General features: G+C 35.7%; 1 protein-coding gene across 2 annotated transcripts; it reads right to left on the reverse strand.

The window, feature by feature from the left end:
- Window positions 1-13,524: 13,524 nt before the first annotated feature.
- LOC129280570 (uncharacterized) lies at window positions 13,525-26,222 on the reverse strand. Of its 2 annotated transcripts, none has more exons than XM_064112354.1 (3): window positions 25,846-26,222; window positions 18,624-18,729; window positions 13,525-17,145 (listed from the first exon to the last, which is right to left on the reverse strand). In XM_064112354.1, exons 2-3 carry the CDS (start codon window positions 18,674-18,676, stop codon window positions 16,149-16,151), a joined length of 1,050 nt encoding a protein of 349 aa, XP_063968424.1. In that variant the 5' UTR covers window positions 18,677-18,729; window positions 25,846-26,222; the 3' UTR covers window positions 13,525-16,148. The 2 variants fall into 2 exon arrangements, with proteins under 2 accessions (XP_063968424.1, XP_054772547.2); XM_054916572.2 differs by lacking the exon at window positions 25,846-26,222 and adding an exon at window positions 21,780-22,240.
- Window positions 26,223-27,424: the final 1,202 nt, after the last annotated feature.

Here is a 27,424-nt window from a genome sequence, read left to right on the forward strand (position 1 = left end):
CTCAACAAAATGATTTCGTTCACCTTTATCATTTATCATTTCCGTTTCAAATATTCATTCTATAAATGTCCTGCGGATAGATATGAAACAATCGTCACCAGTCAACTGTAAGAATACCTCAATCATTTCCTTTTTGACTAGACTATGTCTGTTTGAAGATTATCCTCTTAACAATTCGTAAATAGAGACGGCTATTTTAGTGGAGCTAACCATGCCAACAATGAATCACTCAATTAAAAATAGTTTCAGTTTTCTAATAAACAGTAGAGAAAGTTTGTACAATGACTTAGGGAAAATAAAGTTTACTTCCACAGACTGTGGAGGACTGGTGGCATTGTATATGTGGAGCGTTGTGGCCCAGTGGATTAGTCTTCGGACTTTGAAACAGAGGGTCGTGGGTTCGAATCCCAGCCATGGCGTAATTTCCTTCGGCAAGAAACTGATCCACAATGTGCTGCACTCAACCCAGGTGAGGTAAATGGGTACCGGTAGGAAGTAATTCCTTAAAAAGCTGTGTGCGCTATGAACGCCTAGCTTAGCCGGGTAATATAGGAGCGCCTTGAGCACCCAACAAGGTGGATATGTGCGCAATATAAATACCCTATATTATTATTATTATTATGATAAATTACTTGTCAGGCTTGTGAAATGGAATAAACAAAATGTTGGAAGTACGGAAATAATAAACCATGCACAGTTAACAACAAAATAATGATAGCCGTAAAGACAAGGTAATTATTCATTTAATGGCAATGCACTGATTTTATGCCTTCTTGCGGAGAGGTCCTGCAGGAAGACATTCATTGCAAGAAAAAAAAATATTATATTTAAATACAAAATAATGACAAATAACACATAGCGTTTGAAAGGTGTTTGAAGTCAAGTTAAGAAATAAAGTGAGACATTGACAGCCCACTTTGGGGTGTAGTATTGCACCCTAAGTGAAAACAGGTGCACAAAATGCAATTTTATGCTTTTGTTGCCCTTACGTATGTTTATATATTCATATTTTATTGTTTTTTTAATCAAATATTCCTCTATGGCATGTAAGGGGAGGGAGACGCTTCTCCTGAAATTGCTTTTATCCAAAGCACTTTTATACATTTCCTGCTGAATGAAACATGATAAAATGACAAAATGTAACGTGAAATGTTAAAAGTAACAACATGAAAGCGTTATGAATAAAAAAAATAATAAAAAAGAGAGAAATGAGTCTCTTTAGTTGTTCGAGTTGTCTGAATGACTCATCTCTGACCTTTGTATGCCTAATCCAAGACTGATCACGTGGTATCATAAGATCAGTGAGATAAAGAATGACCTTATATCGCCATGGTTACCATGATAGTCATGAGTGAGGTCAATCAGTCTAATTAATGAAGCCCGTCGATACTCTCGTTGCTACACGTGAACTATATCTTTCGGCCTTTTAATTAAACGATTCAAACTACAAGTTTGAATTTATGATCTGAATAGTTAATTTGAATTTGATCAAATGGGTGATATTATTACAGTCTATTCAGGAAATATAGTAAACAAAAGTGCAAGTGTGTCTTTTATGTATCCCAATTCCCTGCATGTATGAAATCACCGGATTATAAAACAAAATATGAATATAAAAATAATGAGTGAAAAGAGTTTTCTTATCGTCTTTGTCTTTCTCATCATAGTCATTATTTTTATTTGAAGGAATCATGTTGGATATTTTTTATAATACTGATAAACTTAGAACAACAGGTATACCCTATAAAGACTGGGGGTGAATCCCTCTCGACATTTTTTGCGATAAATCCGCCGCGCAAAATTTTACTCTCAAGTCTTGCGCAACTTTTGAGACCAAAATTGCGACACCCAGGTACGCGGTTCCGAAATTACCCAACATTTGGTAAATGCATGCAGACCCAAAATTGCTTTTAAAAAACGTGAAATCGTGTACAAAACCTATGCAAATAGAGTTTTAGCCATAATTCATAAATGTATCATTATTTCTCCTTTTACAGATTGAAATCAATTAGTTTCATCTCATTTATAGTCAAAATAAAGTCCCCGACAATTTCCATTAAAAAAACAATATAAAAAAAAGTAAAAAAACACGGTAGTACATAAGAAATTTAGAAAACAATAAAATACATTAAAAAATGTGATGTTGAATTTTTTTTATAATACATTTGATGAGATTCCCTTAAAGAGTCTGTGAACAACAATTTAGAATATTAGGGGCATTATTTTGTTAATTGGAGCGAATATATTTTTCGCAGAATTCGATCTTATAGATTTGTAGATTATGACATGGGTAACGGGCGTGCCAATTTTCGTTGCAGTCGCGCGATCGACGGCCGGGATCATAGGGGGGGGGGGCTTAATCAGCCCCCAATCTTCTTAGGCGTCGAAATAAACAGTTTATTTAGGGTTAACAATCTTGCTTTAATATTTCTCTATTTATGGATATTGACAATAAAACTGCACTCTTTTCTTTTATAATTTGGCGTCGTTTTTTTCAGAAACTTTACGAAACTCAAATTAGAGAGGAAACATCTATAAATTAGATTTTTCTGGGGGAAAGGAAAAGGGTGGGTTGTCTGAACGGTGGTACAGAAGAAAAGGGGGTAGAAGTAGGGACAGATGCGGAGAGAGGGGGACTCAGGGGGATCCGTTTAAACCCTCGCTACAATGCAGTGAGAAGTCGCTTGACAATAAAGTTTGACTGTTTGAACTTTTAGGGGGAATTTTCTTGATCGGATGTAGTAATTTGCCCGTCACTATTGTTACGTCCTGAATCACAGCCGAGGTAGGTAAGAACAATTTTTATTAATAAGAGATATAAGAAGACGAACAGGTGTCTCATAGGTTTGACCACCGATCTGTGTGGAGGGATTATTCTCCATACCTGTAATATGAATATTATGACCATTTAGCATATATCTACTGTATATATCTACTGTATAAAGATAGAATGTACGATGTCCCTGAAAGCCGAGATGTTTCCTAAATGGTAACCCTCAAATTTTCACGATGAAATATCGACGCCAATATATACCATGCCTTACGCCAAAAATTAACTTCATTGTTCACCATTACATAATCCGCATCATCGCCAATATTCACTACAAACATGACAAAAATATACATAGATGTATATGATGTAAGATATCAGCGTTGATATTGATGCCAACATTTTTTTTACAGTTCAATTGCCATTAGTGGTGTAATTAGCCAATAATTATGAGGGGCCAGATATGGCGGATGGAGCAAAAGTTCTAACAAGATGCGAGTGAGCGACGCGAGTGAGCTACACAATTACCTGTTTATGCACATTTTTTTCTTTTATTATAGATTTTGACATTTTGTTTAGAAAATATTCTAGGGTGGCAGTACATGGTACTGGCGAAATAGCCCCCTGCGCTCAGATACGGTCAGTAAGCACTGTAGTTATGGTATATTGGAGTGTAGACCCTTCATCGTTATACCTTCTCACCATGCTCACCTTGACTCATTTGAAGAAATAAGAACTCAATACAGGATACAGTGACATACGTGTTACAAAAATCTCTATGGCCGCACCCACTTTCTGTTTGTATATCATGCTCAAGGGCCAATACAGAGCACAATCTATCATTCTAATCTTGGTATAATGTTTCTGAAGGAAAAGTATCCTTTTTATTCATCTAAGGGCATGCATGCAGCTCATTTCGATGTTAGGAGTGGGGTGCAGAGGGTGACGCATTGGCCCCTCCCTAAGCTTTCTCTCGGGGCATCTGAGCTTCTATATGATATCAGTTACAGACAGAAAGAACTGTCGTACACTGAACCTGTCATCAGACACAGGCTTCCAATTTATATCACTCTTTTTTTTTCTTTCAATTTGACATTTCAATTTCGTGCCTTTCAGTTCTTCATAAGGGCAAACATAAGAACAGATCATGAAATGTAATACGAGCGTGCGTCGGCTATGATACACGGCGGATACACAGCGCATGCCCAATTGAGACTCAATACGAAACATCCTTTCGCGATGTCTCGCTATTTCAACACCATGTCAACGTGACGTCATAGATTCACAAATTTAAGGTGACACGTGACCAGTAAGGGTGAGAAAATCCCATGCTCGTTATGGATCATGTTCATCAATGATGATAATAATTGGTTTAAAAAATCAGCCTTGATTTAGAAATCACGCTTTCAGAGTACTTTGGAAACTATTTCCACGTATCGTATCCTAGTGTCGAAAGAACCCTAATGACCAAAATTTCATCTTGTTCTTAGTCACGGGGAAATAATTTTCAGAAGCGCAATTTCTGTCGGTGAATAGCTATTGAAACGTTCTTGTCCACATGTATTTTGAAATAGATTTTCATCATCAATGCCAATACTCTTTCTTATCAGAACTTCATTGATAAATAATGTTTTCGAAAGATACAAACATTTTGCATAGAAATGATAATTGATGCCCAGATCCCCGATAAATGCTTGTTACAATCTGCGACCAAGAATCTAACGTTTCCTATCTGCATGCTTCATCACTTCGTCATTTTCATGTTCATATTCTTAATTGAAATTTAGAATTCAAGGTAAACTTGAATAATATTTGAGATAAATTCTGCAAGTGAAAATGAATGCATATATGTCAAGACTCATTTATGTTGAGAGGTTTTATTTCAAGTATTATGATTCCTGACTGAGGCATAAAAAAAACATCCCTTACTTTCGTCTTTCTTTCTTGTCATACTTGCGGGTACTCTTTTGTCAGAGCAAACCAAACAAGAAATTAAACGCAGAATACTGTTACTAAGAATAGAAAGAAATATATATCTGCAATTGTTAATCTCATATCCCGACAAGGGATGTTATGGTGTTAACCTAATATATATTTTTATTTTTGTGCGTTGTATTTTTCAGTCGAATATTACGACAAAATTCAAGAGAAACTAAACTATAAAATGAAACAATCAAGATAGAGTTAGGAGGGCGTCATCTACCTGGCCTACAAAAGCTCGTACGGTTAATGACCAGTAGAACACCTTTTGGAAACCTTTGTAAAGACACCTTTCACTACCTTTGGCTTACGGTTAGAATTAATTTCACATCCGAGATACTAATTTGACTTACACCCTCCAGATGCAACTCAATTCTTCCGTTCTTCCTGGAGTAATTTATCATCGATATGACAACCCTTTGTATAAGGTTATGTGCCCTCTCCCTCACTGTTCCCGCTTTGACAATGAAACATTACAGATATTTTCGCAGTAAATTTATGCACAGCTCACTTTTTTGTCTTTTTCTCTTCATTCACGTTACTAAATATTGTAATCATAGTATTTTGGAGAATCCAGCGTATACAGATACATAAGATAAGAACATCCAATTTAAGTAATGATCTTTGACGATATTATGATGTTGTCACGACAACAATTTCAGAGCTTAATTCGAAAAATAAATGAATGATCAATATGATATATCGAGATATCTTCTGACAAATAATCGGCATCCAGCCCCTTCGCTATTTTCAGTGTTGTTGGTACTTGCCAAGACTGTTTTCAAGCCATGTATCTAAGAACTACTTTGTTATTAAATGTTTGATTAGAAGGATCACCCTCCCACTCTCTTTTCACGGTTACTAAAAATAATAACAAGACCCCACCCCCCCCCCCCCCCCATCATCACCACTTCCAATGCGGCTCAAAACCCTTATTGGCACTTCTTAAAACTGGTTATATTCGTTTATCTCATTTGCCGTTTGTTACCTACGAGAATGAGATTGAAACAAAAACGTTTGAAAAAAAAGGTTTGAAATGTTCATATTTTTCTAGTAAAATTAAACCTATAACAACCTAAATATCTGATTTTACAACCTGGTTTACTCTGATTATGAACTGATTGATTAAGTTCAGAAATGGATCTTAAGCAAATATTTTGAAGTATAACCAGCAATGTCCAATTTGTCAAAAAGTAAATATGACAAATTGAACATTTCTGTTTATATTTCAAAACTTTGTATTTATGCATCCGTTTATATAGTTAACCAGGTTGAACAAAGCGTTTTCACTGGGATAATTGATGAGGATAGCTTTCTTGGATTAGATCTCGGAAATATCACACGGTCGAGGAGTGTTTTTACTCTTTCCTCTTTGCGTTCCAGAAGAAATATATAACTTGAACTTTCCGCCGCATCATTCCAAGTAATTAATGCAGAGATCAAATCCAATTTTGATTTGAAGAAACAAGAAAAGACATCCTGGAAGCTTTTAATTCAGTCAATAATATCTCTGACGCTTGAGCCTATCCTCAATCCCAGCATTCCGTGTGAGATAGGTATCAGTATATTCGCGCGACCGTTCTCAATTAAGATTCATCTATTCGCGTGTGAAGCGTAGCATTCCAAGTAAAGAGTCCTTTCCGTGTGGTGAAAAGTTTAGTTAAATTGACACTGACCGGTCTATTTCCGTATTTCATTAACGCTCATTAGAGAGCACGTGGGCACCTTAAGTAAAGTACAACCTCTCTGTAGAAAGTACGTAAGAATCCTTATCCGGAACGCTTGCAGAATGTCTTTATTTTGTCATTTTATAAGGTCAATTAGAGGCAACAAATTTTGTAAATAAACACATTTATGTCATTAGTCATGTTAGTGCAAAGCTTGGGTGAAAGCAATCAAAACACAACTAAAAGGGTCTTGTTTATTGTTTTTAGCATCGCATTCTTATTACTTTCTTACTTTACATATATTTTCCAGTATCGGCATCATTATTATCATCATCCCTTCTCACCATCTTTCTATGACTACCCCCCCCCCCTCTCTCTTACTCCGTTCGTCTCTTCCAATCTAATCAAGCCCCTCATTATCATATTTCTGAGGGTTTTTTTTATCGTATCATTCCTTCAATTTTTTAAGTTATATAGATTCATTTTTCATTTAACATCGTTAATCTCCGTTATCTTTTTATCTATTTATTTCATCTATTTAATTATTTATTGTGTTTATTTGCAATTCCTGTTGTGTGTGTGTATTGGGGGGTGGGGGTTTTCTTATGATTTTAGCATTTTGTTTTCATTCATAATGATTCTCTTTATCCTTTCGATGTTGCCCACCCCATCCCATCTTCCCTCTCTATCCTTCATCGGTATTCCTCTTTCCCCTTACCCCGACCACTCCCCACATCCTCCTGCCCCTCCCGGGGTCAAAGAGTGTAGGGGAAGTTGTTAAAGGCGCTTCGAATTAGTACAGAGTGTCTCCAGAAGAAGTGTGTGCAAACAAGACGAACGGTTAACCTCAGGATGGATTCTTAAAGGGAACATGTTTATGGTTTCCTCGTTAAACCCTCACAATTCAATGTTAAGGTCACACACACTTCCAACAGCACCTGATGACGGTCATCTTAATTTGGGAAATCACAATTACCGTCTTTGATTTGCATTTCTTTTTCAGGTAGCAGCTGCAGGGGCTGCTGCGGATCTACTTTGAAGAGGAAAAACGAATATTCTAAATTACCTTTTGAATAATTCTTGAACTGTGTTCAAATGAATGCTGTGCTCTAGAAAAAAATATCACTTAAAGATAGTAATAATTTACTGCAGTTTTCACACATTATGCGTATTTGTTTGAAAAATTTGTTGTTTTCGCCTCTCGTGCTACCTGGAGCTACCGAACATGAGTTTGATTGATGTACGAGTTCAAATTTTAACATATTTTAAGCATCTCACCTTTTTAGAAGCCACGTGTGTCCTTGTCAAGATATATTTTAATATATTTCATAAAATATGTTTCATATCACGTGTACTCTTTATATACATTTTGAAATTACTTCCATCGCATTTATCGGTTTTATAGTCGTTTCATCCTTCAAAGAATTAGTATTAACATCCAGTGAAGGACGGAGGAGACTGGATTAGTGTTATTATTCGCAAACACGTGCTTTCCTCACGCTTCATGTTTAGATCTAAGTCTTTCTGAATGAAGAATGATTTTATCATCAAACAAGCCTATCAAAATGAAAATGAAAATATTCAATTTTAGAAAGGCATGAAAGTGGGAGACAGAAACATAAGGACACTGAAAATGCATTGAAGTGGTTTGTGTCCACTCGAAGACTAGGACTAGGTCTAATTATCAGCACGTTTAAGACCACCATAGCCTATTACAAACATTCTACCTTCAACTTTGTCTACCACCAGCTTGATCTTATACTCACTTGGCGTAACTCTTATTAGTTTAAATATTCAGATGGTCCAATTTTCACTTCGATTGCTTGTCATTTTGCACTTTGTCAAATAAAAAAAGATTCATAAACAGTCCATCTAATAATATCGACCACGTGCTGTTGTTAGACCATGTGGATATTAGACGTGAAGAGTAGGCCTATAGCCTAACCAGAAACTAGGAAAACTGCAATTACTTAGTAGTACACCAAATAGGATTAGACCAAACGGAAAGTTGGCCAAGCATGTGTAGACCAAGTGGCAAGTTACCACTGGAAAGGTGATTAGTAAGACAAAGAGAGAAGAAAGAGGGAGAGAATAAGAAGGGAATGAGAAAGATAAAGAGTAAAAAAAACAGAGGGGGCGACATCGAGAGGGAAAATGGGGGGGGGGGGTCATTGAAAGTAAGGGGCTATTTTGAACGTTGCCATCACGATGCTAGCAGGTTCTTTCATCTTTATTTAGTTTGCGATCGCGAGGACAGGTGTATAAGGGTTTAAAGGAAGTTATTCATTTTACGGAGATGAAGTCGATCATCTCTTTAAGCTAAGGTGAGTATGACACCTTACTGATTATCACCGGCATTTAGCACCTCTATTTTTGGTTACATGTGATCCTAAGAGGGTCTAATACTTCATGACCCTCACACTACCACTTCCATGACCAATGGCTGTCTGATAGACCTCGATGCATGAATGAATGAGAGAGGTGGGGCAGAGATGGTTTGGGCACATTTCAAATACAAATATTAGAAATGAATGTCTGTATTCATTATAAAATGTACTATTCCTTTATAAAAAAATTCTTGAATTAAACTATGTATCTCAAATGGAATATTATATGTTTCTTCCAGTATCTGAAAATATTAAGGCACCCTGATATCTAGGAAGGGATGGAGGTTCAGGCAAATAAAATTTGAAGTAAAACAAATAATAGCCTCTTCATTCAAAACTGTTCGTCCAGCGGGCCTTATTATACCTTCTCCAATCTAAATACTGAGCACCAAGGCTAGAAGATAGAAGGTCCTATTAATAAAATAATTTGGTATGACTTGGCAGGGATCGAACCCATGTCCTTCCGTTCATGAGGCAACTCTCTACCATTGAGCCACTGTATATGGTATATTCTCTGCAAAACATTTTTGTTATGCATTTTATATTTAAACACGCAGGAATGGGGCAGAAAGGTGAGCTCTTGGCTTGTTTTGGTTTTAAGGCCCAGGGATTCATGACAGATATTTTTGCAGTATGCTAGTAGTAGTAATAATAGTAGTAGTAGTAGTAGTAGTACTAGTAGTAGTAGTAGGCCCTAGTAGTAGGAGCAGCAGCAGCAGTAGTAGTAGTGGTAGTAGTAGTAGTAGTAGTAGTAGTAGTAGTAGTAGTAGTAGTAGTAGTAGTATTAGTAGTCGTAGTAGTAGTAGAAGTAGCAGGCCCTAGTAGTAGTAGTAGTAGTAGTGGTAGTAGTAGTAGTAGTAGTAGTAGTAGTAGTAGTAGTAGTAGTAGTAGTAGTAGTGGTGGTAGTAGTAGTAGTTGACGAATACATGTTGAAAAGGTGTAAGTGTAGAGTGTAATATCAAGCCGTGTGTTCATGGAGGGTCCTGTGTGGACACTGCTGATAATTGTGGATTCATTATGCAATGGTATGTAGATGACCTCGTGGTTTCACAGGTAGTGCAGCAGGTAGAGATGGTGTTGTTGTTTTTGGTGGTGGTACAAGTTTACAACTATAGACAAGTTTACGTTGATAAAACAATCAATATCATCACACGTGAGCTCGTAATCCGTGTGGCCATGGAGAGTTTCGTGCGGAGACTTTCGAGGGTGGACTGTGGATACAATGAATGTACACATACACGAAGACAGCTTTTAAATTGAAATCACAGTTATTGATAAAAGTTATAGATACATATATTTTGCAAAATTATACTTGATCACACCCTCAATACCCTGATAGATGAATGGGATAGCAATCCGTGTCTCCATGGAGGAACGTGTGTGGAGTCCTATGATTATAGAGCACGTCCCCGGTGTGTTTTAAGTAGTGAAAATAGTTATTGGGGGTGCTGGTAGCGGTTAAAGTAGTGAAGTATTAGTAGTAGTAGTACTAGTAAAAGTAGAAGTAGCAGTAGCAGTAGCAGTAGTAGTAGTAGTAGTAGTAGTAGTAGTAGCAGTAGTAGGAAGAGGAGGGGATTAATGTAGATGTAATGCAGAATGGTGAGTACAAACTACGTTATCCTTAACAAAAATTTCAAATATGTTTCTTTACTTCGACCTAGCCTAGTTCTTCCAATTATGAAAATGAACGATATAACCAACTGACACACATGATAGCATGACTACTTAAAATTTTAATTAACCCTATTCAGGTAAATTGGGAATAGATACATAATGTCAATCCACGCCAATCCTCACCAGCTTTACCTCTCTCTCTCTCCCCTCCCCTCCCTCTCTGTTCTTCCATATCTCCCTCTCTCCCCCTCTCTCTCTCCTCTTCTCTCTCCCTATCTATCTCTCTCTCTCTCTCCATCTCTCTCTCATAAAAAAGCTATATCCTGTTTACCTTGAAAGGCGTGTTGCAGGATTCCTTCATTATCGTTGAAGGTATCGATATGAAGCCAAACCACTTGACAGATATTTTGAAGAGTTAATCCGACTTAATTTCCCGCGCTAATAATGATAGGGAAAAACCCACCTAGATCAGGTCAAACCCTGGTTATTACTCTTTCGAATGTTTATTAAGTGAATTCCCTTTCTTTTTATTACTGCATAATTTTGTAATGTTAGGAGAAATGATATAGCAATTTTAAACTTCGAGGCCCGTTAAGACATCGTACGACAAAGTTCTGCAAGCTTAGCAACATTCTTGTAAAATTGTGAACGATGAGATATGTTTGAGAGAAAGTGACCCTTATTTTCTTCGAAAGCTTGACAAATCAGGGTACCAGTCATATTCTTTCAAATAAGTTACTCAAAATTGAAATAAGCATGACAAAAAAAAATCTGGCAGGCATTGCGAGGGGTAAAAATATTGAAATCGTTATTACATTAGACAACATGAGTCATGACATAATCGGGAAATTATTAAGGTTTAACTGTTTTATGGGTCTTTCCTCGGGATCTTAGTACATCTAGGACCACTTCTCGAGACTTGAAGCGGATAGGTGCTCATTTATTAACATGAGTGATGCAAACTAAAATTACTTTTGAAATTAACTACCATTAAAAAAGTGCAAAACAACACATGCATATGATTTGCATGGCACAACCAAGCGATACCTTCATGTTGTCATGGTCGTAGTATCATTTAAAGGAAAGAAGAAGGAATGTAGAAATTATGGGTGACATCAATATGATCAATAATAATAAATAATAATAGCCACTTTTTACTTTCCCAGAATGGCTCAAAGCGCGTTACAGCATATTATTATCAAGCTATAAACAGGATCATCAGACCTCATCCATATCTCTCTATTTTACTGTAAACACAACAGTGGCGTACAGATGGGGGGAGGGCTTTTCACGACCAAGAGAAAAAAGAGAAAATGGAAATAAAAGTAAAGAGAGAAAGGTGAAATATGATATTATTTTCTGCATATCATTTCACACTCTATCACAAGATTGGATTTTTCCATTAAAAATTTAAAAATTTTGTTCGCTCGCTGCTTTTTATAAATTTTGTCCGATACGCCGTGTCTCGCCCCCCCATAAAAAAAAAATTGCTCATTACGCCACTGCAAAACAAAAGAATGTAGAGTTACACCACAATGCCATTAAACGATGTGGAATATTTTCCAAATATGATTAACTTCATGCACATACTGCTCATTTCCATATTTTCTACAAAAATGTAAGGTGTTATCTCGATATTCATGCAAAGTGGTACCAGCGTAATATGGCTTTTATTTCGTCCTTTTTTTTTTGGGGGGGGGGGTCTGGGATGTTATCTCAGCATTCATTTTCTCTGTAATGCATTATACGTGTCGTATACATGTTATAAGAAAGATGGGCGAAGTCTTAGTTGAATATCCCCTCCAAACACGAACCCCCTTTTAATTGAATGTGTTTTGAAGAAAAAGCAGTGCAAATAAATGCGACGTGACAGGAAATCGATCCTCGGACTTGTATGTGTCTTGTCAGGCACCATATATCAGCTACTTCACCATGATGAAAGCTAGGTGGATTCTGTGTCATGACAAAAGCGAACAAAATCAACCCTAACATTACGCTTGGGATCGAGACTGTGTATTTGATGAAGACATCAATATTTAATGATGTTAATGAATTTCTGCTGATACGTAGACCAGAAATCCAACGTCATTCTGAGTATTGGGTCATTGGCAATAGCCCAATGTCATAACCCAGGAAAGACCGTTCATTTCCTGTAACTAATTTATCTTTGCCTATATTCCTTGCAGGCTGGTAGGGTGAGTTTCCTCATGTTCCTGAAGTATAATTAATAATGATAATAAAGGTACACAACCGGAACATGCCATAAAAACACGTACCTTAATTTTCTATTAATAATTAAAAATCGCTCTCATCATTTTCTTGACAATGATAAATTGGATTTTGTGGTTGAGCTTTCCTTCAGAAAATTGCAATTTGGGATTAGACAAGTCAAAATTAATCCCCCGCCATCTTCTTTGGAATTTTAACTCCGATGGAACTAATTTCAAAATGCATCTTTTGCCTCTGTAATGTTTATTTTACTTCGTTTATTCCCTCTCTTTCTCTATTTTCTCTTATTTATTGTTCACTTTAAAATATCACATGCCTTCCCCATCTCTGTCAACAAATTTCCTATTTTATTTCATTATCTACTTGTATATTGGGACAAAAAGATGTCTCTTACTTCGCATATAGGCCTATGTGTATCTTTATGTTTGTTACCGTGGTAATCCGGGGGTTTATCTTCTCAATATTTACTATATTACAATTGCACATGTCTCTCTCCTAATTATCGTTTTCATTTTCATCTTCTCACTCTCCCCCCGTCTTCTATTACTTCTCTCCTCTGTCCTTTCCCTTTCTCTTTATATATCCTTCCTCTCTCTTACTTCACTTCATCTCCCACTTTCTTGCTCTCCTCTTCTCACATACTCGCCTATTTCTTTCAGGTTCTGTTGGGAAAAAATAGATTCCCCTCTCTCGATCATTTACCGTCTCTTTTATGTGCTTACTCTCAAGGCAGAGATATCTCTTTTGCATTAAGACTTTCATTCATATACACTTTTCTGAAAGCGACATACTCTCTATTCTCTTCGTCACCTTTCTCGTTCTCCATGTTCTCATAATCAAAGATAAGTCAAGGATTGGTAAATAAATATGCTCGGCATTTGTTTGTTCTTGTAATGTTTATTCACACAATAATGATACAATGTATAGTATTCAACAATATTTGGATAGGATAATAATTCTCAACATCAAGATCAAGTCACATGCTCCTAGTAAGTTGTTCATCAAGACTATAGTTTGTTGATGTCTTTTACGTTCTTGCATGCGTTGATACATCATCATGATCATATAGAATAAGTGTATTTTTAAAGTACTTTTCATGTTAAACAAAAAATACAATTATTTTGTTCAAATCCACAACCAGTGCGTCTTTTCTCGTCCTTCCGCCTTAAATTATATAAGACATCATTGAACTATACTTACCTTAAATATCAAAATTATTTTCATAAGAATAACATTTCTTTCCATATATTTTGCCCAGCAATAGTTGAATTTCCGTTTGTATGTAATTACATTACATTTCATATCTTATGAGCCGCATATATTATGCAGTCATGGTGGTAATATTATCATGATAACATTGACCTTGACAATAATAATTTCCTTCAAAGATTATTCACGCAAATAAAAAAAAAACACGTTCTATTCATTCATGTATGTTAAATTAAATCTATTGACAAGTTTGCATTTCTTTTTGAAATGTTAGTTTTTCATCCTGAGATAAAAGCAAGAATCATTATTAGACTCTCATTTTTGCTACAGCAATTTAAAATCCGTTGTTATCATGATATATATTACACGGAAAAAAAAACTTGTGCTGATTAAATATGAACACGAAGTGACAAGATTACAATGTCCTATTACTATGGCAACCTCGAGTCCCAAATACACTCTCCAGACTCTAGAAGGTTCTTTATAAGTGAAAGTTTTTGAAGCCATTGAACCCGGGGTCCATGTCCGTTCAGTATGTCTGTACCGGAGACGCCGTGCTATGGAGATCAGCGCTCACCTTACCTTAAAAAGACACCCTATATACCTTAATCTCATCTCTTCATATTGACGTTTCTATATAGAATACAGATCACGTTTGTTTCTAGATTGTCACTTGTAGATAGTGTCACTCCCAGTTTGTTGTTTGACATCGCAATTTTAAGTTGTGTTTGTAAATTATAATTTAGAAATAAAACACGGACGATTTGTGGGGGCAATGAGCTTTTCATATTGGAAATTAAGGCAACGCAGAGGGTTTGCCTTTAATTCCACGTCCCGGCTTTCTCCAAAGTAATGTTATATGCTTGGTCTGTAATGGCTTTATATGCCAAGTTTGAAAAAAATCTGTATTGGATGCATGAAGACAAATTGTTCAATAATTGATAAGTAAGCACCCTCTTCCAAAGTAAAAAATATAGGTAATCCCCTAAAAAACATTAATAAATAAGCAAATAAATGAATAATAAATATATGAATAAACGAATCAACTCAATAATAAATACGTAAATCCATAAATAAACAAAAAAAAATATATATATATACTTACTGCACATCATTTTATTGGACGCTAATGAGCGGGGATATTCGGGCCTGTGCTTGTGTGTGTAGGGTATGTGGGTTTAGGACAGGGAACATGTGGATGTAATTTTAACTATTTTATCATAGAAATTATATTTGATCGTCATAAAGATCTATTGTTAATGGCATGTAATAGGAAGACAATAAAATATTTTGGCAGGGTAACGGTTTACCTGACCAAGGTAACTAGTAATGAGTCAACACATTTCCTATCTGTTGGCTGTCAAGGGCTCTCATTGTCCCAATATTCTATATAATGATTAGTCATTTATATGACCGACTGGTCTAAATCCATTAGTCCTCGTCTAATTCCGGTTCTGTCCCAGCCAGCATGATCAAACATCATTGAGCATGTTCAATATTTAACGAGGTATTTTATGATAGACGTTTTAATAATTATATTCCACTTTTATATAGCGCTCGATAGATCGGAACGACGTGTCTAAGCGCTTTACAGATATATTACTACCCCGGTCATCGGATTCAATCAGTCATTCCCGCACACAACTGCACAATGTTTTGATCTGGACCCCTTCGACTTAAAAGATACGACTAATTTTATGATTAAGTGTAACTGTAAGTTTATGGCGTACAAAAAGTTACAATCAATTTTAAATCAAGCATATCTCATAATGTCTTACACCCCCTAGTCTTATTGCCACCGATCGCATTATGCATGACTTTCGAATAATGCAGTAATTATTTTGTCTTCTACCCACTTGATCTACAACACTTATAAGAAAATCTACTAATAGAACACATGGCCATTACGCAACGTGGATCAAAACCAAATATCAGAAGTGTCTATTGGATCAATTTAACACATGATAGATGAACACCTAAGAAGGTTTTGGTTTTAGACAAAGTGGTAATTAAAATGCATTATCATAATTAACATTATATTATGATGGTGTTAGACAGACCGCAACAATTTAGCTTCTCTGTAGACCATTATTCCAAAGACCGTTGACGGTTTGGCTTTCGAGATTTTGATGTCTGGAGTTGTTTGCTTAACAATATTCACATTAATCGTTGATAAACATAATACCAACGTGGTTAAGAAAAAAGAAAAAGTTTAAAGTCAAGTTCAAACCATTTTTGATATGTTGAGTAAAAGAGGAATGATAATAAATAGCGGAGAAAGTATCGTTTCACTTATATATTGTTAAAGTGAGTTCTCTTAGAGGATGGCTTCAACGAAGGGTCCAGGGTGAAATAGATCGGACTAAACCGTTTGGGTGCCACCGATGGCTTACGACTAGATTTGGTACACATTGGAAGTTTTAACTCAACATGGTCGTATTCAGACGATTTACTTTGTCTCCAGAATCGATTACAGCGCCATTTTGGAGTTTTCGATCCAGCTAGTCCCGTCAGTGGAAACGGTCCTTCTTTATACTGCCCTTTCTCTGGACAGTATTTAGGAATGGATATTGATTGGTAACCCTTCTTCTCGTTCTTTGTAGAGAGTTTTTCGTCTTTTAGAATTTGAACTTCAATATCTTCGTACCTATCATGCCCTCTTGAGGCTAGTTTCCAAGGATTTTGTCTGCTGAGTGTGTCATAGATGTTTCCAACCGATCGCCCCAACTGTGATGGGGGCGTCATTAATCGATTGTAATCGCATTTCGATGTATCCTTCCCCTTTGAAAGATCCTCACAACTGTCTAGATTTGTCACACAAAGGTTCGTCAATGACTGAAATGTCCTCTGTAGCTTTGTCTTCTTGTTCGCGCCAAACTTTTTTAACTTCGCCGTGGCTTCGCTGGCCTTGCTCTTTGCATTCGAGGCAAATCCTTTCCGATTGTCTTGGGATTGCTGCGGAGGGATCTGGATGCTCTCGTAATAATCACCAGACTTCCTCAAATCAGGTTCAGACTTCCGTAGATGGTTCAAATGTTGCCTCATCGGCACTGTCGTTGACTGTGTAAGATGCTGGGCGAAGTGTTCCTTGGTTGATACATTGTCAGTGATATCTACAATACTGTAACACAAGGCTTTGGCAGGTTCTTTGTAGTGTACTTCGGGGTTGGTTACTTTGGATGTCGTCTTAGCTTTCTTCTCGAAAAGCTTTGAATCGATCAGAAAAGATCGGCCTGATTTCCCCGGATTTGTGTTCTCATAGGTGTGCTGCTTCTTCTTCTTAGCTTTCCTGTAATGGATGAGAATATGGAGAAGAATAATGTAATTAAAGATAAACTTTAGAAAATATCAAAATTATACTTCTTGGCCATCGGACTAATATAGTAAATACTTCACTGCCTCGGTGACAAATATTATCTAGATGAACTAATTCAAAGACTTGATTTACCAAAAAAATATACTAGGTAAAGATGTAAACAAGGGACGGCGTCAGGGTATTTGATACAGGGCAAGATAACCTCAGCGAGAAGTTAAATTTTATCAAGTGAATAATCGTGAATACTGGTGATATAGACTTACAGGATCCAGTCCACTCTTATTCATAATCTTCTTCTTTCTCTCTTTATTTATTCATCTTTTCTCTTATTTTCTTTTTTTCCCTTGAATAAAAAATCTTAACACTTATCTCGATAAGGTTATGGACCTATATATATATATATATATATATATATATATATATATATATATATATATATATATATATATATAAATATATATATATATATATCAACGAACATTCAGGGCTTACAAGTTTTTTTCTTTTTTCTTTTTCCGTTTTCCCCTCTTGATTAATGTAGTTTTATTGTATTTGAACGGGGTGTCTCTAAATTTTAGTATTGGAATACAAATTATGAAGGTCGTATTTTGACATATCAGGCCATAAATAACTGCATTTTCTTTCAAAACATTTCGTAACTGTTGGAAGCTGTCATCAACATCCAGTCGCCAAGTTGAGCCAAACACGACCCTTTTATAAAAGGCCCTAATATTCGCGACCAATGCCAAGAAAATTCGAGTTCCAAGATTCTATAAATGTCAAATAAATCTTGAAGCGGAAATGCGGGCTGAAGACTTTGATCAGTGACGGAAAGATTGCTCTGATCAAAAATGAGACGATGATCAAGAGTAGCTGACAGTCTGTCTCGTAAAGTATTAAGATATATCTTGGTGTCCTGCCTGTTAGGAAATCACTAACTATTCTGAAAAAGCTGCTACGTATGGTTAGAATAGATTCTATTTTATAGAAACAGCTCCATTAAGCTTTACATAAGATGGTTATGCACGTGCAGAATTTCTACGATAAGGAAAATATATTTAAAATATTATGTACTAATATATCATGTATTAAAATTAAAATTCAAATAAACGTGACATTTTCTTGTTGGTTCAGTTTCAACTTGGCATTTCAGTTACTACTAATCATCAACCGAGAGCTTTACACAGTAAAAATGCTGTTTAAATCGTTTATACAACGCTATTTACTTCATGAACTTTATAGTAGTCGGTATCTGTTTAACAATTGAAACAACCATGCTTAAATAATTGAAGATTAAATAGTTATATGATTTAGTTTCTTTAAATATTTTCTTTTTCAGGAAGAAAACTTTCCCTTTTTTTGCATGTTAAAAGAATTCGGGTGAAATTAAGGGGTAAGTTGAAAAGGTCTTAAGGGATGAGGGGTTGTGATTTAATTAAAAATACTCCTACCTTCTCCGTCGATAGATGAAAAGATGAATCAGGGCACATGCCATTATCACCATGGCAACAAACACGTAAAGACTGGTCTGAACTATAAAAGATGGCTGAGGGCGCCCTGAAACAAAAAAAAGTATACAGGAACGTGTTATTTTTTAAACGCGTTTGAACTTAACATGTACATAATTATTTTGAATTTTCAGCAATCTTGTCTGATCAACTTTGCACCAAGTTGAAATAACTATGATTGAATGAAGATTGTCCCAATGCTTATTTTATAGCTTATATTTATCTGATGTTTTGTATCTAAATATGGTTTATCTTTAACCTTAACGAAACGGAGAGCTTTAATCATTAATTTTGGTTATTATGATTTCGAATATGTTTTCTTTTTTAATAGGGTTTACCAATCATATGAATGGATAAAATGTATGCACAATATGGGAGTGACGTGAGAGTAACAAAGTCCTAAATATAAACAACACTGTTAAGGAAAATTACACTTGTAACTAAACTATGTCAGCTGGCACAATTAGTATATTTTGCAAACAAATAAACACATAGACAAATCAAAATAAATATTTTACGTGGTTACACTACAGTAGTTAAACTGATAACTAAAGAGTTGGCAATATTTTTATAAGTTATTGACAAGATTTACACCGCAACAAGTGGTGTGTTCAATCCACTCAAATCGGTGTATCTGTAGGCCTAATTGATGTCGATTTAAAACATTAGAAGTGTATTAAGTTAATCAATCGATAAGAAAAACAGGAATATTCACTTCCTACAATCAGCGTAGATAAATATTTAAATTCAAATGTATCAGTTTCTATACATTTTAAAACATCGTTCTACAAACTAGTATATAGAACGAGGGTTTAAACGCGTTGGAATAAAAAAAAAAGGGAGTGTCATAAATCAGGTCCAGATATAGCGGAGTGGAAGGGGGAATATGACACTCTATTTTCTACCAGGCAGTTAAATTTCTTTTCTGGAAATACATGAATGTCATCGCATTTACCAGAGTGTCCATTTCTATATCGCTAATCGTACAACAATATCTAGGGTGCAAATTAAAAAGCGACATTTTATGATGAAAAATGCAATAACACATCCCCAATCCGCATCGGTTCAATCGCAGCCCCCCCCCCCCTTCCCCTTGCTAAAAAAAAATCCAGATCCGGCTATGAAAATCGGAACAGAAATATTTCCTTTTGATACATGTGTTAACGGTCAGGGCCATTCTTATTACTGACGTTTTCCAAAGTCATTACGTAAAGCTTTTAAAACTAGGCACCTATGTCATTCCAATCAACTGCTAATTAATGGCTGAGGTGTTACGTTGCATAAAGTAGGTTCATCTCTTCCATGAAACTCAACACACCTTGGCTAAGATTGATTTCCTTCTCAAGTGATTAATCGCTTATTTCTTAGAAAGCAAAGTCAGTGTGAACATCGAAGAGGGGTATTATAAGCTACGTACTTCCCGTCCTGATGGCATCGCGTGTGGTATACTAATAGAAGCCAACGGGAAGGGGGTAGGTAATGTCCCTACGAATTCTTGTCAACGGCAAAATATGCCAAACCGGAGATGTTTAATTCTGCACAATTACCCACACCATTTTGAGACATCCAAGACACAGCCCTGTTCATAAATATGTTAAGACTTCAAACCCCGGAGCCACCTATGTGGCTAAACATCCTTAGCCTTAGTATGTGGAAGGAATTACTACATTAGGCATGTTAAGTTTGCCAAGTTGCTCCATGTGTGCAGGGGTTGAATGTTTTGGAGTCTACCGCAGGATAACCACACCCGACCATGGCATTAATCTCGTCTTATCAAGAGATTCATGAAAAACGTCTTCCTTCAAAACTAAATCTTAATTAACGACATGCAGTGTGTGAAGCCGCTAAATCTAGATTAAGTAAGATGATGATGTTTTGCTTTAGAATTGGCAGGATCAGTAAATATTTCCTGTATCCTTTTTGCCACCTTATTTCCTAAAGAAAACGACACCCCAGAATTCCAAGTCGAGAACGGGAATTGCGTCAGGACTAACTCTTGGATTATCCTGACATTTACAATCCTTAAAATAGACACCCGAAATGTCTCCTCAGCCATATTTTGACTACTTATGATAACTACAGGTCTGTAGCCCGGCTACCGAATGCTTATGTTGCTATTTTTATTATCATGTTTGAAATAGCTTCTGGAAACAAGATGTCTATGCAAGAGCCATTTCATGAAATGCTGCATTTTATCTTGCAAATTAATAAAAGGGCATTTATGTGTTACATACAATGAAATAGTATAAGTGTCATATATAGTAATTCCTTGCTCAGTTGGATACATTTATGAAAATTTATTTATTTTTGTTTTACTGACAGTAAAATAAAGTCAAACTTAAAACATGATAATTGATACACTTAAATCGTATCTATAGTCTGTCTTCCTAGCAATTAAGCCTACTTCTAGTCCTTATGGCTGTTCAGAATCGCTAAGTAACAAGTACGCTGATGCCAATATCTCTGGTTCAAATCTTAAGAAGCTGAAGATAGCTGGGATTTTCACTTATTTCTTTGTAAAGTTGATAATCATTTTACCTACAACATCATTATGACAGACCAAATGCGATTCTTAATCGCTTTAAATCTTAGCAGATTAAATTCAAACACATTAATATATATACATGTATATATATAAATATATATATTACTTATATTCTCTTGACAGCATATCTGTTATTTCAAACAATTTTGATGGCATGCGATTGTAGATCAACAACATTCTGTAATAACTATTATTTTTTGTAAAGCCATTTCTATTCATAGTTATGCTAAAAATCTTGCTTAGAATATATTTTTTTGTCTTATTGTAGCAAGAATATTTAGAAAACGTAATATACTGAGGTCTTATCTAACAATGAAATAATCATTGGTGAGATATTATTTGCACTTGAAAAAGAAAACTGCACGTATACTTTATTTCTAATCAAAGTTCACCTAAGAAATCAATATTATTTAAAACAGGCTAACCAGAAAATTCCAAACGATGTCACTGATGTAAAGATATATGTATGGCATGCAATAGAGAGAAATAAAATAAAAATGCACGAGGATATCCTTGTTTAGCTCCAAATAGACAGAATATCATTGGCATCTTACTTGCTGATTTTGCCAGGTTATGATGAGCCATAAATGATGCGTCTTGGAAATCAGGTCTCAGGTTAGCTTGTTGGTCGAAATTTCTAGCTCTGTTAAGTCCTTTTTGTGACTCCATGGTATACACTGGTATACGTGGCGATGATCAAACACTATACGCAACATCAAAAGCTTATCTATTAATCTTCCAATAATTGTTCCTCGTTTCATGTGACAGATGACTGATAAACAAGCTCACTTCATACATGAAGATGGAAAGAGAAGTTCACTTTCATTTGAAACTCGGTATTGTCTCATCAATCTTTCAATAATTGTTTATTGTCAATATTCAGGAGAGAACATAAATATCCACGTCTGCTACCAAAGAATACAACTGCTGAGAAATATTTGACTAGTAAAAGGCCGCCACGATGAACGCAGTCTGACCGGCGATGTGACTCAGTATGAAATCAGAAACAAACTCTGCTTCTTCCTTCGAACACTGCCCCTGATATACTTCAAAAGTCAGTCTACATAGGTCAAGATAGTTGTGCGCACGCGCAAAGCAAAAGTCATATCATTCTGTCACGTCTTGTGGATGCAGTACTCTCAAGACAAGTTATATGGCGAAGATTAATACCTAAAGTTTCAGAGTGATTTTCCGGGATTTAAACGTGTGAAAATGTATTTCTTGGAATGTGTCTAGTACCTAATAATACCTTGGATTCGAAAATATGTGAAGTGATTTAAATCAGACTTCTCATTTAAATGTCCATGTACTAGAAAATTCTCAACCACGTTCAGGCAGATTGTGGGCTTCCGTCAAAAGTGTAATGAGCTAAATATATGGGGGCAGACATACCGTATAGGGCAATGTTTCTATAAAGCTGTGAGCGAACGAAGCGAGAGAGACAAAAATAATTTTTTATGGAAATGAAAATCTGATTTTGTGTTAGATTTTGGCATAATATTCAGAAAATGATGTCAGATTTTACACTTTCTTTCTATTTTTTTTTCTTGGTCGTGATTTTTTTTAGGGGGGGGGCATGACCTCTAAGCCCTTTATCTGTACCCCATTATTTTGAGTAAATATCATTTGACGAATTTCATTATACACCATATTTATCCCGGTAAGAGAATCAGTATACGTCTGCAAATCAAATAAGTTTGTTTGGAAACTAAATAATAATGTCTATGATAAATACGTATTTCTCCTTTGACCCATGTGAAGTCAAACATGCCTGATTAACAGAATAATCTTTACAGCTTTAATTTACAATACATGAACTTAGCATAATGGCCGAGATGAACTGATGAAATGCGATATTTCAGTACCATTGAATTTAGTTATGTGATGTTTGGAGATATTAATATATCCGTGATAACAGGAGCCGCGGACCGGGAGCTGGGGTGCACCACCTTTTTTATTACAAGACAATATTTTAAAAATGATCATCTATCGTTTTTGGTAAGTGCCCTTGTTTCAAGACCGTTCCGCTGCTCCTGTATAATCATTTTCCAAAATGATTTTGAAAACTTTCGGACTCCTTAAAATAATTGATGCCCTCACCTCTGAGGGCCAATACATGGTGTAGTATTATTCAAGCATAATCACGATAATGTACATGCAAAAATAAGGATTTACATGTGAACCGGAAGTAGACGATCTCATGGGTCAGCATACTAGTATTGGATCTACGAGCAGGTAGCTCCAACCTGGAAACCAAAACCTTTCATTTTCATTGAAACTTTATTATTTGAATATTTGAGATATATGACTTTGTGTCTTATGACGATCCCCAGTTAGATGATGATAAAGTCTCCTCATTATTTGATATCAAATGAATATTCAAGGACCACAATCAAGGGTGCAGATGCATTATATTTTTAGATATATATTTTCATCCAGATGAACACGCTATCAGGATTCCATTTAGACACATACTCTGCGTATGGAGTTCAGATTTAACTCATTCAAATTATGATATCCAACTCACTTGACATTTCATTTGGCGATAGGGTTTGCCCCCAAATCAAATGGCAATGACATCTAACATGATTGAGATCATTAAGGAGATAATCACCAGAGCAATGTCATAACCCATGTTAAATAGTTCGGATCAGATTTCATAATCTCTAAGCTCACAGCGCCGATTCCCAGCATGTTCTTGAATCGTTTATTCACTCTTTTGATCATGAAAGAGAGATTTGGTAAAAATGTCAAATCTGAAGATCTTTCCACCTGTCATGATGGGGAGGCCTCAAGAACGATGACTCAATGTGAAGAGTAGAGGGGTTCCCATTTTACAACAATATGGGGGAAAATTACATTTGTCTTAACCCTTCTTACACTCTAAAAAATAAGGTTTACCCAATATTGGGTAAAATGGGAACATGCATGTTGATTGAGTAAAAATATTTTGTAAATTTGACCCAATGTTGCGTTAAAATAGCCCAATATGGGGTTAAAAAATACCCAGCAAACATGCATCCTCCCTTTCTACTCAACATTGGGTAAAATGTTACTCAATGTTTTTAGAGTGTACATGGTGTAGTGTCTCCCCATCCTCCCGCATTTCTCTCAATTCCTCCCACTACACTTTTCATCTCTTTTTCTTAAATATTCTTTTAAATTCCATCCGTTAAGGCCATCGCACACCTTACGATTGGTCTGCGTTCCTATTTTGGAATAACACGTAGTAGAACTTGATGCTAAAATTGAGACATGGAATATCAAACTAGTTATCTATCTGTATATCTATCTAATATATATTTATCTATCTATTTATCTATCTATCTATCCATTCATAGATAGAGCTACACGTGTATCCGAGTACTGTATATATATTCATTATCTTTATATCACCCGTATATATTTTCATTTTTCTCGATCTATATTTCCTCTCTTTTTATTCAAATTTGATACTCTATATTAATTTTCATTATCCGTTTTCTATTATTATACGGGCCAATATTTTGGCCTTTTTATGGGACGGAAAGGATCTATACTTTGGAAACTAATTGATTTTTTGATAGAGTAAACAAGAAATATATTTTCCCCGTTTATCGACTCTCCTTAAGTGTCCTCAATTTCGTCTAGCACTTTTATCTGTTTGATCAGGATCGATTGTTTTTTCATTGGTGAAAGACTTATGATTTTTATTCAAATTATACTTTTAACACCAATTCAAGAAATCTTTCCTGAGGATGTCGACTCCCGTCCATAATGACCAATCACTAAAATTATTCAAACTTCAAGCAAGGTAAGAAGCTAATATTTTGTTGAACGATATTAAAAGGCTTATAGACAACAAAGAAGCAACCGGATCTCTAATCATGCTAATTTGGGTTCTGTTTTGTGTCAGGGGACAAATCGATATACGACAGGTACAACGTACGCCCCAACGTTAAGAAGACAAATCCCTCTCTATGCCCATAATTACGTCTTAATTGGTTGTTTGTCTTAAGCTTTACTTCAATACCAAATATCCTGTTTGTAAACTCGGGGTGTGTCGCTACAGAGAAACCCTACTCTGTTTTCATTAACAAATTATTCTGGGATTAATGATCTTTCCTTCGACAACGGGAATTCGTTGTCATGTAACAACTTGATCCGCTATTTAGAGGATGACTATATCAAAAGTATGCACGCTTCTAGAATTAATTTATTAAAGTGTGGGTAATATGTACCCCATCAAAAGAATATATATATATCCTATAGGTCTGCATCTGCCCGGTCTAGAAAGAAAGAAAATGACTGTTGAAAAAAACAACCAGTATCAAAGAAAATGTGGAAATTCATGATAATTGACTTTTTCGATTGACGACGAATTTATCATAATTTTCATGTATTTTTTTTCTCCTTCAGCTACTTAAGTCGCTTTAATTTCGGGAATATGATCCTCAACCCCTTTTGCATTAAGAATTTAGATCTGATCGACCTATGACGAATTGGAGACTGAGACTAATAACGTCTCAACCATGTAAACATTAATCAAAGAAATGGTCTTTGTGAAAACAACCGTTAACATAGAAATCAATTATTGATATTGGGTGGTTTAAGAGAAAGGAAGATTAATGATGAACTTACCATGCTGTGCATAAAGTTTGTCTTCGACTAAAGAAGTATTGTTAATCCCCAGACGAACAGATCACTGGTCATGCTTAAAAGGAGATCGTCTTCATACTGACCGTGATAATCACGTTATGAAATGTTTCATGACATTGTTACATCAGTCCTATACTTGACTATGCCATCCCAAAGCAAAAAGGAAGTGGGCTCGGTATTCTTAATTAATCTTCTCCGTACTTTCCAGCGTAATTATCTCCCTAAAGCTGATGGCATGGCAGCGTTGGACTACGATAAAGACATCCTGACTGTCAACACTGCTTTACCAGAAGATAGTCCCACAGACGTCATACTGTGTTGAATTTTTGGTCATGATAATAATAGCACATGACTTGAATGCAGACCTGGGATAGTTATCACTCACAAAGAAAGTTTTAAATCGTCTTAAGAAGAGATCGAGGCTAGGAAGTATCATATTCTTGTTGTCACGCCTAATCGCACCGACATCATCAGAATATTTAACCTCCTTTTATAAGGATATTCTGAGCCTTGTGATAGTATGGATGAAGGTGTCGTTAGTACACATTTTTAGCACGTACACCATACACATTATTTCATTCAAATTATTATATTCAAAGTTATACTTATTGCACTAAAAAAAATAGTTATCGAGGACCTGAAACATTGCAAAAGGTCTAAATGGCAATGCAACACGTTACGTATTAGACCCGAAATATATATAAGTATGAGCAGGAGAGTTGTCAATCAAACAAGTCCTTTTGATTGTGGCGGGTGAATGATGGGAGACATATTTATCAATAAAACCATTTTAACAGATTAGCTAATTATTAAACCATGGAGTTATTAAGCTCCATGATTAAACTAATAACTTTTATTTTGCCCAGTTGACGGTAAAGTAATAACTGAGATTATTACAATTTTAAAAATAGTATTACACTTGTAAAGTAATGAGATATTAGAAATGACTGTGAGCATTTACGTTGCCTTTTCGTGATTTAAGCAATGACAAACTAGTTTTAGGTAATTGCAAAATCTAAGTGAAAATATTTGGTGAAATCACGATAGAAGATGCACCTCAAATAATGCTGACAGGAATATTAATGTTGATTAAGATTAAGATTCCATCCCCATTTATGCATGACCTCAAACCAGTACCCTGGCGGTTTGCAAGTCCTGTTTAGTGGGAATAATGAAGATAAGGTCCCTTTCTTTCATAGAAATCCGCTGTAAATTCATTGCATTCTAGGTATACCATATACACCTTTAAAGACTACCCTAATCAAATATAATATTACTTTCTCCGAAATGAAGCAGTTCACTGACACCCATTGTGATCGTCTCTGGCAACTATCTTATGAAGATATCATGGCCAAGCAAACATGTACTCAGCTAACCGTGAACTATTAATAGTTTACCAAGGGTATGCAGGCCAGGCCATATCCCGGTATTATTGTGGTCAATTGCCCTTGTCCTGTATGGTTTGGCATAGAGCCGATAGGATGGTGTGTGTGGGGGTAAGTGTGTGTATGTGAGGGATAAGTGTGTGAGGGTGTGTGCGTGCGTGAGGGGTATGCGTGCA

Source organism: Lytechinus pictus, chromosome 17 (genome assembly GCF_037042905.1).
Source record: "Lytechinus pictus isolate F3 Inbred chromosome 17, Lp3.0, whole genome shotgun sequence".
Lineage (NCBI taxonomy): Eukaryota > Metazoa > Echinodermata > Echinoidea > Temnopleuroida > Toxopneustidae > Lytechinus > Lytechinus pictus.

What these genes read in the sequence shown, in the direction of transcription:
- LOC129280570 (XM_054916572.2), bottom strand. Translation starts at nt 21,894, where the DNA reads ATGGAGTCACAAAAAGGACTTAACAGAGCTAGAAATTTCGACCAACAA. An exon ending in TAACCTGGCAAAATCAGCAA is followed by an intron (nt 18,730 to 21,779) that starts GTAAGATGCCAA and finishes TTTTTGTTTCAG; the next exon opens with GGCGCCCTCAGCCATCTTTT. An exon ending in TTCATCTATCGACGGAGAAG is followed by an intron (nt 17,146 to 18,623) that starts GTAGGAGTATTT and finishes CATCCATTACAG; the next exon opens with GAAAGCTAAGAAGAAGAAGC.